The following is a 14310-nucleotide window of genomic DNA, read 5'->3' as shown; positions in this document are numbered from 1 at the left end:
AAAAAGGGAAACGTGAAATTCTATTTGTAGAATATTATTGTAATAAAACTAAACTAAAACTCCTAATAACAGAGTCACAATGGTATGATATTACAAGGGTAAGAGGATTTTATGTGATGACAATGAAGAACTTATTTATTATATTAATTTATCATTTTTTATGTGCAATATATATGTACGCCAATTAATAATTATTAAAACCTTTGTTTTTATGATGAAGTTGACCAAATATATATATTAAATTCCAAGTCATTGAAATTTTTACAAACCAAAGTTTATCATATCTTTTTATTTTTTATGGCAAGCATCAAAACACTTTATTTATAGAAAAGTCAAAATTATTAAAAGGAAAAATTTCAAGTTGATATTAATTATTTAGAGTCTTAAATCTTCAAATTTATTGCCTCAACTCTTACGCATGCTCCTGATTTCTTATTATCATTAAAGCGTCGTCTAGTTAATTCTACACTAAAATTAAAACAAACGGTTGAAATAATTGTATTATTTAAAAGGAATCGTCATTTCTGATTTAATACTATTTTATACCTTTAGTTTGTTCAAACAGAGAATATTTTCGTACATACATGTACATATATATTTTCAGCACGTTGCTTATTCTCGCAACACTCACGACCATCAAATTCGCACTTCATTCGTCACATTCACTGCGCATATCAAACAAATTTACACATTAAACGAATGATTTTATTTACATTTGAGCGATAAATACACAATAGTTCTTCTATCGAATCGCAGTAATACTGCGTATTCTTATCAATGATTTCAAAGAAACATATCAATATGAAAATTTATCAATACGTGTAAACGCGATTTCACGTATACCCCATCGAGATAAATGACGATGATGATGATGATGATGATGATGATGATGATAATGACATAACGTATCATACGCACATATGTAATAATCGTAATTGATGTATCAGCTACGCTTGCATAATAAAATTACATGATGGATCCCGATCTTTGAGGGTCTGTAAAATCATGATATTTTTCATAAAAATATACTTAAAAAATGAATGTCTGAAATGCAAATTATATACAATTAATGTAATGCCAGCCGTTAAACTTATATTACTTTTATGCGTTCTTATACCTCATTCACGATGTTTAATTTCCACGCAAACACAAAGCAAATAACGTATCTAATGCTATTCTAGAAAACTGTTCATAACAAAGTGAGAGATAAAGCTAAAATATTTAAATTTTACATTTTAGTATCTAATCAGATTTTTCGATTGCAATAATCGTAGATAAATAATATTACTCATCAATATTCATCTCAAACAACATTCCTGTACAAGATGGTCTATCATAATAATGTGGAAAATCTGTTCTAATGCTTAAAAATGATGTACTTAAGAAAAAAATATTATGAGAGAGCATGTAAGAATGATTTCCTGATATTTGCAATAAGTTTGAGATCAGCATGTACAGGAATCTATTCTATATAATAAGAATAAACTTAAACTTCTGTCAATAAATAAATAGTAAAGTTGCATATTGAAGAATGTGATGTTTACTGGAAGACAGTATTAGAGTCTGACTGCAAAATTTATTTTTATTTCTTCAATAAGAATTACAAGAATACAGTTGTAATATTTCGATTATTAAAAATGATCAAAGTATTACTTCTTTTTTAAAAATCATTCATAAAAATATTTTAAAAGATTATTTTCCTCAAAATTAAATTCTATAAAAATCTGATTAAAGAATGTCCATCATTATAAAACAAATACAATAATATATCACGAAGCTTAAAATCATTTTTATGTAAAAGCAAACGTAAGTTAATACTGAAGAAAAATCACAGCAAAAATGAAGATTAAAAAATTTAGAAATGATTGCAACTGTATCCATTAATTCTTTCAATTACGTAAATCACCGCTTATACTAAAGTGCTGAACAACAAATTCGGCTGGTAGCTGAAAATATAATCTTAACTATCTTAAAATTCGTTCAACATGTTTGAATAAAAATTCAAAGAAAATATAAAAATTTCCAGTTGTTGTTGCTACGTTTCCGTAATTTAATACTCAGCACTCTGGTTAATACGGTTTTTCTAATTTATACAGAAACAATCATTAAACAATGATTAACGTATCAGACAAGTAGCACAAATACGTTGAGGCCCGATACAGTCATCATGACAAAACGCGCCGCATTGGCGACATATTACCATAGCACCTCGCATATTGCATTCACATGGAGGTGGTGGATCGCCACCCATTATCATACCAGGAGCTCCAGGTTCGGCACCACCTCCTCCTCTACCATCGGTACCCCTTGCTTTCAATGTTACGGCTTGGTGCGAACCCTCTCCCGCGCTGGCTGGTCTGCCACGTACCAAATGCACTCCAACACCCATCCCTGCTATTTGTGGAGGTAGAGGTGGAGCAGAGGATGCTCTTGGCGCGCTATCTCCAACACCTGTCCTTTGTACAAGTATATATTGCCCTAATCCGCTTGTTGCCGTGGATCCTAATTGTGCTACAGTATTGCTTTCTGGAACCTAAAAATGTAGTGCAGTAGTATCACTAATTATGAAAGAATTTGTGTTCACTTTTATATAATACAAAACCATGATTTTTTTTTTCCATTGAAGATTAAATTGCTACACTTGTAATGCAGAGTACATGATAATTGCATTTAATTATAATACATTCAAATATGTTATCAGTATGTCTTTTGTTCATTTTGTTTTAAAACAAGAATTATTGAGAATGTATAATGGATCACTTAAATATTACTTTTATTCAATTACTTATTATAACAATACTCGCTTTTATTACTATTAGAAACTCAAAACTAGTAATAAGATTTATTTATTTAGGTACCTGTATGATACAGTGATCATCACAAGCCAACCGCAAGATTAGCACTGTACACACAGAAAAATATAAAATAATACATGATATAAGTTTGAGTTTCTATTTTATATGAGCATTTCAAACATAGGTGGCAAGATTAAATAAATAGAGATAAACATCTTTATGTTTTTCTGAAATATTATTTTACTACAGACTTTATCTTTACTTCGTTCTTTGAAACTGTAGAAAAACTTTCCAATACTTTTTTAGTTTAACAGTCTTATAAGCACTCATTTACTTATATCTACTTAATATGTAAATAACAATTTCTTTTTATTTATTATATATATATATGATATTCTATTTGAAAGTTTATTACTTAATACTTTCTGATTGGTATAGTCAGTAATCGGATAAAATAAAACGAACTACGCACCCTTATCTTAGCACGAAAATGGAAGAAACAAAACATAAGCAAATACAGTGTAATATTTCGAAGAAATATACCTCTGCTGACGTAGCTTGACGTGCTGTTGCAAACACATGTCTCAGCATAACTGCCTGTGTTTTATTTTGAGCTTGTTTGTTTTGTATTGTTTGTGATGGTTTTTGAGTTTTGACGGTCGTAATTGTACGGCCACCAGATTTATTAGTAGTGAATGCGCCATCACCTCTGGCAAGTAAACTAGGTGGAGGTTTTAAATGAGCTTTCAATTGATCTCTATTTGGTGAACTTTGTATAACCTGTAATTTAAAAAAAGAAGTTGCAATTTTTTATCTCCAACATTTCAAGTTATAACAAATTATTATCAAAATTAAATACAGTATAATTAGAGGTATTTTATATTACCGCTTGACATATTTGATAGCTGCGCTCCAAATTTACAGCTCCAGGTGGTTCTTTTGTACTACTACGAGATCTACCTCCTCCTTGTTCTTTATTACTACTTCTAGAACCTCTCTGACTACCTTGATTACTGGAGCGGGAAGATCTCGAGGACACCGCGACTGTTGCTCCAGGATACTGTTGTTGTTGTTGTTGTTGTTGTTGTATAGTTGCTACAACTTGTCGTGGTTGTGTAGAAGCTGACGTTTGGTGCTGAATAACGATAGTATTTTGTGCGCGACTCTGAGGTTGTACACCAATTGCCGCCGTTACGGTGTTCGAAACTTGATTCTGTGTTACGTTGTTCCGAATATTCCGTGTATTATTAGTTTGAGCATTTAATTGGACGATTTCCTCTTGCGTTCTCATTATATTCACTTGCGAGCTCGTGTTCTGTTGATTTTGAATCTGAGCCGTAATCGGAGATGTGCTGTTCAAAGTTGGGGTAGTATTTTGATCAGAATGAAAACTGGTTTGCACGAATCTTATCGATTGCAATTGTGGAAAAGCAATAATAGGAGAACTCTGAGACTGAAAGTTTTTCATTATACAACTCGTGCCTGGTGTGCCAATTGCAAGACCTTCGGACTGAAATGGAGTTCCTTGAACAACTGGTAACTGAATACAATTCATTGATTCTACGTTAGAATCCGCATTGATAAACTGTTGAGGTGGATTTGTCGAGTCGGTTGATGTTGGTGCATCATTGCATTCATCTTGAGTAGTTACCGTAATGTTAGCAGCTACAGATCCGTCAAGAGCTGCTGCTACTAACGGCCATGGAACTTGAAGTTCTTCTTGCGTCTTTATAAAATAAAGTACAATTCATTAGAAAAAATCATGTTTTTCATAATATAAATATTTACCATCTGTATACTCACCCTGTTATTATTACTAATATTATTAACTGTGGGATCTACTGGCCAACTACATTCCAACATTTCAGAACAAACATAATTATTAGCCTCTCTAAGAGCTTCATCTTCATTTCCATTATTTACATCTTGCTGATCTCTAGGAGCTTCTGACGGTCCTGAAACCACTTGTGTTTCAGTTTCTTCTGCACTGTTTGATCCCATTTCCATTCCATCAAGTATAGGGTACATTATTTCTTCGGGACATCCTGAAATTTCTTCGTATGCTTCACGCATTTCTCCTCTTACCTGAAATAAATACACATTATTCAAAGATATTTACTAACTTTATGACTACTATGTTATAAATAGTATATCGTATTGTCACCTCCAATTCATGGATACGTTGTAATGTTTCACTGTCGATCTCCATTCCTTCGGGAATTTGTGATTCACCGTCTGCTGGGTTCTCGTGAGTAATTTGAGTTGTTTCACTTTGATTATTATTGATTAAGGTAGAATCTTCCATCACAATTTCTGTTGGCCTAACTTGCTCGTGCGGTGGTGAAGTTTCGAGCATAGTTGTGGTTTCACAGTCGGACATAGGGTAAATTTGTTCTTCCGACATTTGAGATATTTGTTCTTTTGATATTTGAGGTACTTGATCAACCGAAGACTGAGGTGTGCATTCTACCGATAATTGAGACGATGTTTCTCTAGATGTATGAGATATTTGTTCCATTTGTTCACTAGATCTTGGCGAAGTAGTTTCTTCGGGTAAAAGCATCGTATCTTCTTCTGATACTTCAAGAAGGTGATTCTCCATTGGTTGAAGGCTCTTTTCACTTTGAGGTAAATGAATTTCGTCGTCATACGTGTTTGAAACTTTTTCTTGGCAAACTTGTGTTACTGCTTCCTTTTCTTCGATCGTATCTTGCTTTTCTGTTAGATTAATAACCTTATCATCTTCTTCTAACTTATCTTGATGCATTTCAGCGTCTGCTATTGTTTCTACAGAACTTATGTTTACAGATTCTATATGCTTTTCATCAATTGATGCATGCGTTGCTTCGTTATAATGTGCTGGTAACAATTCTGGTATACCTGTTGTATCATTCAATTCATCTGAATTATTTATACCTGTTTCAACTTTACAGTTATCTTCTTCAATTTTATCTTCAGATATAATAACAGGGCAAGGAGCATCCAATACAGGTGTATCTACATTAGATTCTAAACGAAGTCTTAAACTTGAACGTGTTACCGCTCCTCCAGATCTTGATTCCAAAATACAATGAAGACCTGATCGAAATTTAGGTTCACGTTTTTCACCCCATATAGGTTCAAAATGTTTCACTTTCCAGGGATCTAACTTATTCTTATCTCTCTCAGCTTCCATCTTCAATCGTTGTTGATTTTCTGGAGTAAACTCTCCCTCTGCTAAACGCTTACGCCATTCTAAACATGCTCTTGCAAAGAATTCATTATTCAGTCCAGATATAGCAGCATCCTAATGACGATATAAAAATTATGATTTAAGATTTTAAAACACATAATACCATAGTATATCTTTAACATTACCTGTCTATCTACTGCTGGTAAAAGCTGTGCAAGTTTTCTTTGATACAGAGGTGGTAAACCTTGAAAAGTATGCCTATTTAAAAGAGCACGTAAGCTTGTACTTGCTAGAATACTTGCTGGAGACTCAAGATCTACAAGACCAGCCTCTAATTGTGCAGTTGCTGACAACCTTTTAGTTGATCGTCTACGTCCAGGTTTTAAACTAAATCCTGGCAAACTTGCTAAAACTTCCCTCATTGTGGCAGCAGGCTCTTCAGTTGCTATGTTTCATGGTAAATTAAAATATAACAATAAACAAATTAAAACATGTTAAAAGTGAATGAATATGTTTTTTTTTTAATAATATGAACTTTATGTTAACAGAAACATTACACTTACTAGTGTTAATATGCTGTACATTATTGACTGGAGACGGTGGATCATTTGGTGGAGGTGGAGGTAATGGTTTAACAACAATTCTTGGAAGAGTACGAGAATTACCAGCTGCAATAGTTGTATTTTTCCTACGCCTCTTGGCCTGCTGTCGTAATGCATGTTTGATAACTTTTTTACTGTGCACCATGCTAGAATAGCCAGAACAACCTGGACTAGTTTCACACCCTTCACCTTTGGCAAGTTCTACATCTGTGTCCATGACAGTACCTATACTGCGAACATCGTTGATCGAAATGCCGGCAAATCGAATGTGAACCCACGATATTAATGCGTTCACTCAAACATGAGTTTTATGTATTTTATTTCATATTGTCACGAAAGATACCAAAACAGCTTACTCCAACTTGAGAAATAAACATTCTTTAATAATAGCACCTAAGTGACATTTTGATAGAATTAAAAAACTTAAACGATATGTATCGTAGCTTTCAATCCATATCGTTCAAAGAACTGTTTACATACGAAATTCGAATAAATTTCTGAACTTCACTGTATTTTAATCCATTGGCAAAATGCCATTCGGAAACACTCGCAACGTTCCGCTTCTATCGGCCATATTGTATTTACATATTTATACCATGAAAGCGCCATCTCATAGAGTGCTTTCTAGTTTGATACAAATACTATTTTCATTAAATTCGATATAACAGTTTGTATTATGAATATTCTTTATTATAAACTAAGTTCCCAAAAGAGTTTATACAAACTAATTCAAAATAATAACAAAACTATATTATGTAGACTACAATGTAACAATGTTTGATATACATGATATACAGTAAAGTATAAAGCATATTTTCATAAAATAATAATAAAATCAAGTAGAAGCAATATAAATATTGTGTTAAAAAAAATACTTTGCTCTCTACTTATAGATTATATATAGATAAACATATATCATCCACTGTCCACTATTGTAAAGCCAATAAGAAAACAGTATTTCAAATCGTAATGATGGAACACTAGTTTTTTGATTGGATAATACAAGGTGTTTAAATAAAAATTGTGTGCATTGTATCAATAAAATATCAACATATTCAATAATTGCATTTAGTTTGCTACATATACATATATACAGTTATGTTTACTGAATGTTTAAATTTATTGAAAATACAAAAATCATGTCTACAATTTTTAGCGCTTGTTTCAACTCTACTATTCCAAAGGTCATAAAAACTATCAATACGTATTGGATACGCACGAACCTTTTAAATAAAATATTTTTTTATTCTTTTTGATATAGAATATTCTTGATCATTTTTGATACAGGTTATTTTAAAAACAAAACAATTATCGTATGTAAAAAATTCTCGTGCAAAATTGACTTAAGGATTTTTTCTTATAATTGCCATTCTACATTTCCCGCCAACATGGCAAATATGGCGGAGCTCGTGTCGTTTCCCGCCAAGCCTTTCGCGGAGCTCTCCTATGGCGCATCTCGGTTGTATTGCGATATAAATTAATTGTGTTTTCTTACGGTTTTTTCAAGTTTTCCGACGAAAATGGGGCAGTCGGACGACGTTGAAGATTCTACATATAGTAGACATCAAGATTTGTGTCAGAAATTAAATATGGATGCAACTGCTGCAGCCGAAGCCTGGAAATCTTACGAAACAATCAGACAAAATTATACTCTGGAGGTAGTTTTCAAACCATTTATCATTGTAACTGTTCCAAATTGTATTGTAATCTTTAAATTAAACAATACTATTTCTCATTACTTTGATGATAAATTACAAATGTATTACTTTTCGTTTTATTTACGATGTATGAATTGATTGACTTATCTGATCAACGTTTAACATTGTTAAATTCGCGGTTTATTTTGTTCAAACGATTAAAGCGCACCAATTTAAAATAATAAGAAAGTCTGTTAATTGGGCACTTTAGTTCCAAAATGCATGAGAAACGTTTCTATGTATTAAAAGCAAATTTATAGAAAACAATGATCTACACCTGCCATTATTTGTACCTTGATTATTTATGCTTATAGTTCCAAGTGTTACAAATTTTACATTTTGTTTTCTTTATCAAAGTCTTGCAGTATACTTTAATTTCTTTTCCTCTGATTTATGAAAATATTTATAGAATGTTTACCTCTGTAATTTGTAAATATAATGTATGTACAAATACATGTAGTAACATGTCTATAAATTCTAATATTTGTTTTTTAGGGTGATCAGTTGCATTGGATAGGTTGTGCATTGTATGTAGCATGCCGTAAGTCTTCTATACCTACTGTTGGAAAGACTGGTACTAATGTGGAAGGCAATTGTGTGTCATTAACACGATTGTTACAATTGTGTAATCTTCCATTGATACAATTCTTTACCAAAAGTAAGTCTTGGGCTGACATGGCCAATATGCCACAAGATTTTCGCTCAAAGATAGAAAAACTTGAAGGAAACTTTGCTGTTTCTATGGTTATATTTAAAAAGTATCAGCCGATCTTTACTGATGTATTCAAAGATCCAGTGGATGATATCTCACGACCACATAGATCTAGACGGCATAAAGCTATACCTTGTACTCCTGCCAGAGTATTTGAATTTTGTTGGACATTATTTATTTGTATAAAGGGAGCATTTCCAGATATTTCAGATGATTTAGTAAATTCTTATCATCTTCTTTTGGCCTGCTGTGATCTTATATATAGCAATGCTTTGTTGGCTAATAGAAAAGATCTTTTAAATCCTAATTTTCCTGGTAAATATACCTACTCATTATTTGTTATCTTATGCTAAACAAGACAGTCCTTTTTATTCATATATGTATTAACAGGTTTACCAGCAAACTTTAATGATGACAATTACACTCCACCTCAAACAGCAAATTGTATAATTACTCTGTTATGTGAGCGCCATGAAGCTATTGCAGTTGAAGCTAAAGTCATTAAGGAGTATTATTTGAGGAATCATATTAATAAACTGTTTAATGACAGAGTCTTGCGTGGTGACCAGTCAAATTTTTCTGGTATTCTAGAAGCTTTGAATTTTGATGGCAACAGCAAAGCTATTAACAAAGTATATGAACAACATGTACTAAGTGTTGGAGATTTTGATGAAAGAATTTTTTTAGGTAACTTACTTTGATATTAATTTATATTTCTATAAGATGTCTAGTTTTTAGTCTTGCTTATTATTATGGGATATAATGCTTGTGAATAAAATCAAATAATGCTACAAGTAATGTGCTTCTATGCTTATTTTTATTTTCATTCTGTTGTGCTGCTTCATCTTGCTTTTGAACTGTAAATTTTTGTATGCCATGCATAACTTCATAGTGTTTGCAGTCATTGTTTATTATGTATGCATTATTTAATCAACATGAAAGTTATAGTGTATGTATAAATTTAAAATCTGTATCACCCCATAGGTTCATCTTACTATTTACAAGGAAATAACTACAAATTCTAGATATTATATATAGCTACAAATAGAAAATTGTATTGTTTATTTATATATATGTAATTTTCAAGGTTATCTTATAGATTTGTTTATGTTTTTCTATTTGCATTTTTTTTGTTTTTTTAATAAAAGAAAAAATTATCTAATCATTTTTGTCCTGTAATCTTTTATCTTATTCGTTATCATTTGATCTTTGTTATTTTTGTCATAATCTTTTGTCTTGTTATAATTTTCATTTCTTGCTGTTAACCAATTTGGGTTTGCTTTGTCTTGGCTGTAATTTACAGCTGACTGGAGACGAGTCAGATTAAATGGAATATCAAGTTTGGAAATAGTAGGAGGAAATATAGCTTGTCATGTTAAATTATCAAAACATATTTCCATAAAAGGTAGGTTCATAATGCACAAAAGGCTTAACTGAATGCAATTCATATTTAAATTCTTTATGGATTCTTTAGATTAATTGTACTTTACTAGTATTAGAGTACCACTATGTATCATATATGATTTCAATTTGTTTTAGGTAATGATGCTAGTAACAATATAGGTTCTCCTACACAAATGATGAATGTTGGTGATCTTCAGGAACAATTTCAAATAAAAAGAGAACAATATAGTGGCGTAAGTATTGACAAAACTATACAGGTAAATTATATTTGTAAACTTTAAAATTCTAATCAAATTTTTGTAAAAACTTTCACAGCAAATACAACATTTAGCTCCACCTACTCCATTAACGGGTCGTAATTACCTTAAGTCAAAAGATATTACCAACGTGACACCAGTATCTACTGCAACACAAAGCGTAATTCGACTTCAAGCCATGTTAGCAGGCCAAACATCACCAAGTGAAAACTTGTTGCAAATTTTAAACAGCTGTTCTCAAGATGCAAAGACGCTTGTTGAATCAAAGGTGAAAGAAATTGGAGAACAGTTTTGTGCTAACTACAACAAAAGTACAAATGTCAATGACACTACTTCAGATTTTGGAAAGAAAAGACTTTACTTAGGACAAACCCTTTTCTACAGACTGTTGGAAAAAATTTTAAATGATGAAAAACGCAAGAAACCAAATTATGACGTGACGGTAGGTTAATCAATTGATTAAGAACTAAGCAAAACAAATTGATTTATTTATTTGATTTGATCTACTGAATTTTTACTTATTTCATTTATTATAGAATCTTCTTATGAACGAGGTCTTCATTCAGTGTTTATTCGCCTGTTGTTTAGAGATCGTCATTTATTCATATAAAAGTAATGACAAAATTTTCCCGTGGATTTTAAATGCTTTGAATTTAGACGCCTACTATTTCTATAAAGTCATAGAAATTATAGTCAGAGCAGAAGATCAGTTATCTCGCGACGTTGTAAAACATTTAAATCAAATAGAAGAAAAAATTTTGGAATCCCTTGCATGGAAAAATGACAGTCCATTATGGGGTGCTATTCAATCCACACCAGAAGGTGTACCAAGCTGCGAAGAAGTTTCTTTACCTGGTACATTAGAAACTGTTGACCCAAATATTCCTGGTCAACCAGTGTTAAGAAGAATTGCTTTGGATCGTGGCACTCACCATGACGTACAACAAAGTCCTATTTCGTCCGCCTCAGAAAGATTTCAGTCTCCCGTTGCAGCATCCGGCGTAGCTAAGAAACGTCTCTTTCCTGATACCAGAATCAGTGGACAAAGCGTATTGCGAGTAGCGGGGCAAAACGTTTTACCGTCAAAAGTTTTAATTGACGGTAATTCAAGAATCCTTCTATTACCTGAACTCACGGTTCCAAGATCGTCTGGTGTGCAAGCTACTAGCACACCGATGCAAACTGTAACGGTCAACAGGGAACCAGTGAAACCAAAACGAACTGGTTCCGTTGCATTGTTCTTTAGGAAATTTTATAATCTCGCAAGTGTACGCATGTTAGATTTATGTGGTTCGTTAGAAATAATGGATATTGATTTAAAGAAAAAAATATGGACCATCTTCGAGTATTCCATCAAGGAACGAACGGAATTAATGAAAGATCGGCATCTTGATCAAATTTTAATGTGTGCAATTTATGTGATATGCAAATTAGCAAAAATGGAGAAAAATTCATTCACCGAAATCATGCGGTGTTACCGATTACAGCCACAAGCAGAGTCTCACATCTATAGATCGGTACTTATAGCTAAAACATCGACGGACGAGTCACAAAAAACTAGCGAAGAAAGCGGACAGAAAGATGTACCAGATAAAGAGCCTAATGTTGCACCTCCTACGCCTACGAACATGGCAGGAACTTCACAAAACTTCGGTGAAGAAACACGCGGCGATCTAATTAAATTCTATAACACAGTATACGTACCACAAGTTAAAGAGATGGCCAATAAGTTGGGACTGGCTCGTGGCAGCGTGACAAATCTCTCATTAAGTCCATTACCAAAGGGAAAACCTCCTGCGAGTTCTCCTGTAAGACGTGTCACCAGTAGCATCATGACACGTACATTAGACCCAAAAGCTATTTCAGCTTCTCCAGCGCCACAGCTTAGTTATTGCTTTAGTCGTAGTCCTGCTAAGGTAAATTAAATAGTTATAAAAATTCTTCTTTCATTTTTAATGTAGCAATATACATGATTCAGTATTTTCCTTTTGTTTACAGGATTTAGAGGCTATTAATAAAATGATGATTTCTGTCGATCCAAAACGATCCGTTGGAAAACGACTCTTAACTGATGACACTGATGTGGAAATGTCAGAGGCGACGTCTCCTATTAAAAAAACAACTGCTTTTGTTGCTCGCAGATTGGAAAATATAATTGGGGAAAGACGTACGCAGAACCAATAAGAAATACAATGGATTGTTAAATAGGTTATTGAGAACTGAATTATACATAGGTAACGGAAGAAGAATCTTCAGGAGACATTTTCGTTTTTATTGAATAAAAATTGATCGATATCAACAAGTAGGAAGAGCCGTTTTGAAGTCGAATATCTGTTTCTTGGCTGTGTAGCTTAAAATAAATGAAATGTTCGCTTCTCAGGTATGATCATGTTAGAAACAGAGAAAAGGCCCGTATAATACCTGATCGTATATATAAAGATACGATATTGTTATATTAAGTGAAGTCAGAATTTTATTTCCAGTGTTCCCTTATAGTTTTCGATCAGTTAAATCAAGACTAGGTATTTTAATGCATTTTGGAGAGAATTCCAAAATATTGAGAAAATATTATTATAGAATAGATGTAGAATATACTGGGCATTTTCTTAGTCTTCCTTTCTTAAATATCATTTCATTTTAAACATTAATTTTATATTCATTACTACACGTTAACACAAATTTTTAATAACTTTACAAAAAATAATTTTAAAGTTGCTTTAAATTTGGTTACAAATATTACGTTATAATTAATGTTAAGGATGTTCATTAAATGTTTATATTTCACTGGAAATGATTCTGGCTTTTATTGGTATCACAAATCAGCGGTATTTTGATAGAGCTATGTATGTACTCTCTTCAAAATTATATACTTATATAACTTATACATATGTATGATGAATTTATAAGAGGTACGGCCATAGATGGTAAAAGAATATTATTTTACCGGTAGATTTAAGCATGCTGTAAAGGCAATGAATGCTGGACGCATGCAGATACAATTTGGGTGATATTTAATTAAAGTTATTAGGCTTAAGTTTCAATTTACAAAATTTCAACGTTTAATCAATGTATTCTTTTGGTCTTGAATGTAATAAGTTATTCGCGTTTCTCGATCCCGGCCTCACGTGTATGCGTGTACTAGATTTAAGTGTTTTTCTTGTTTTTTTTTTTTTTTTTCAAATTTGACTTTTGATCTCATTAATCTGTCTTTTATTACCAAACAATACATATAAATTACAAATATTATTATTAAGATTAGAATGACATTGAAATGACTTAGAACCGGAAAGTTCTTGTTTCTTCGAAAAATATACAATATGAAACAAGTAAACATAAATTCTTTCAAATGAAAGTTGTAGCAAAATTATACAAAACTTACAACTTTATCGTTTACGTACTGGTTTTTTGAAATAACGTACTTGTAAGGTTTTCAGAACAGAAAAATAATTTCGATGAGGAAGAGATACTATTTCTCATTGCGCAATTACGGCAGTTCCTCTAACGATTTTTTTTTTCTTAGACAAAATAAAAGTGTAAAGAGTTTTATTGGCATATAATAATTATTAAATAGTTTATTTGTATATAGTATTGTAATTCGAAAGTAAATCAAAACAAATGAAATTCGGAAATTTATATTTTATACAATGAAGATAATACATGTCGAATGCATT

The 14310-nt window shown here is 32.0% G+C and overlaps 2 protein-coding genes across 5 annotated transcripts; one reads left to right on the top strand and one right to left on the bottom strand.

Annotated features, from left to right (window-relative positions):
• Window positions 1-153: 153 nt before the first annotated feature.
• Asx (transcriptional regulator additional sex combs) lies at window positions 154-7133 on the bottom strand. 3 transcript variants are annotated; one of them, XR_004582536.2, is made up of 8 exons: window positions 6531-7133; window positions 6153-6412; window positions 4960-6081; window positions 4599-4880; window positions 3682-4521; window positions 3339-3575; window positions 547-2533; window positions 154-468 (listed from the first exon to the last, which is right to left on the bottom strand). XR_004582536.2 is itself a non-coding variant. In XM_034335143.2 (8 exons), the coding sequence occupies exons 1-7, from the start codon at window positions 6784-6786 to the stop codon at window positions 2897-2899; spliced, it is 3003 nt and encodes a 1000-aa protein (XP_034191034.2). In that variant the 5' UTR covers window positions 6787-7133; the 3' UTR covers window positions 2443-2533; window positions 2859-2896. The 3 variants fall into 3 exon arrangements, 2 of the variants coding, with proteins under 2 accessions (XP_034191033.2, XP_034191034.2); XM_034335143.2 differs by lacking the exon at window positions 154-468 and adding an exon at window positions 2859-2902 and having other exon boundaries at window positions 2443-2533; XM_034335142.2 differs by having other exon boundaries at window positions 154-2533.
• LOC117609165 (retinoblastoma-like protein 1) lies at window positions 6286-13822 on the top strand. Of its 2 annotated transcripts, XM_034335144.2 has the most exons (10): window positions 6286-6424; window positions 6516-6590; window positions 8077-8227; window positions 8762-9293; window positions 9369-9665; window positions 10282-10383; window positions 10518-10615; window positions 10698-11081; window positions 11176-12555; window positions 12638-13822. In XM_034335144.2, the coding sequence occupies exons 2-10, from the start codon at window positions 6541-6543 to the stop codon at window positions 12821-12823; spliced, it is 3180 nt and encodes a 1059-aa protein (XP_034191035.1). In that variant the 5' UTR covers window positions 6286-6424; window positions 6516-6540; the 3' UTR covers window positions 12824-13822. The 2 variants fall into 2 exon arrangements, with proteins under 2 accessions (XP_034191035.1, XP_034191036.1); XM_034335145.2 differs by lacking the exon at window positions 10282-10383.
• Window positions 13823-14310: the final 488 nt, after the last annotated feature.

This window comes from Osmia lignaria, chromosome 14 (assembly GCF_051020975.1).
Source record: "Osmia lignaria lignaria isolate PbOS001 chromosome 14, iyOsmLign1, whole genome shotgun sequence".
Taxonomy (NCBI): Eukaryota; Metazoa; Arthropoda; class Insecta; order Hymenoptera; family Megachilidae; genus Osmia; species Osmia lignaria.
Note: the sequence above shows the minus strand (reverse complement) of the source record. Positions and strands in the feature narration are given on the sequence as shown.

What these genes read in the sequence shown, in the direction of transcription:
- LOC117609165 (XM_034335144.2), top strand. Translation starts at nt 6,541, where the DNA reads ATGCTGTACATTATTGACTGGAGACGGTGGATCATTTGGTGGAGGTGG. An exon ending in GACAAAATTATACTCTGGAG is followed by an intron (nt 8,228 to 8,761) that starts GTAGTTTTCAAA and finishes TTTGTTTTTTAG; the next exon opens with GGTGATCAGTTGCATTGGAT. An exon ending in TTAGTCGTAGTCCTGCTAAG is followed by an intron (nt 12,556 to 12,637) that starts GTAAATTAAATA and finishes TTTTGTTTACAG; the next exon opens with GATTTAGAGGCTATTAATAA.
- Asx (XM_034335142.2), bottom strand. Translation starts at nt 6,786, where the DNA reads ATGGACACAGATGTAGAACTTGCCAAAGGTGAAGGGTGTGAAACTAGT. An exon ending in TACCAGCAGTAGATAGACAG is followed by an intron (nt 6,082 to 6,152) that starts GTAATGTTAAAG and finishes TATCGTCATTAG; the next exon opens with GATGCTGCTATATCTGGACT. An exon ending in ATATTAGTAATAATAACAGG is followed by an intron (nt 4,522 to 4,598) that starts GTGAGTATACAG and finishes TATTTTATAAAG; the next exon opens with ACGCAAGAAGAACTTCAAGT.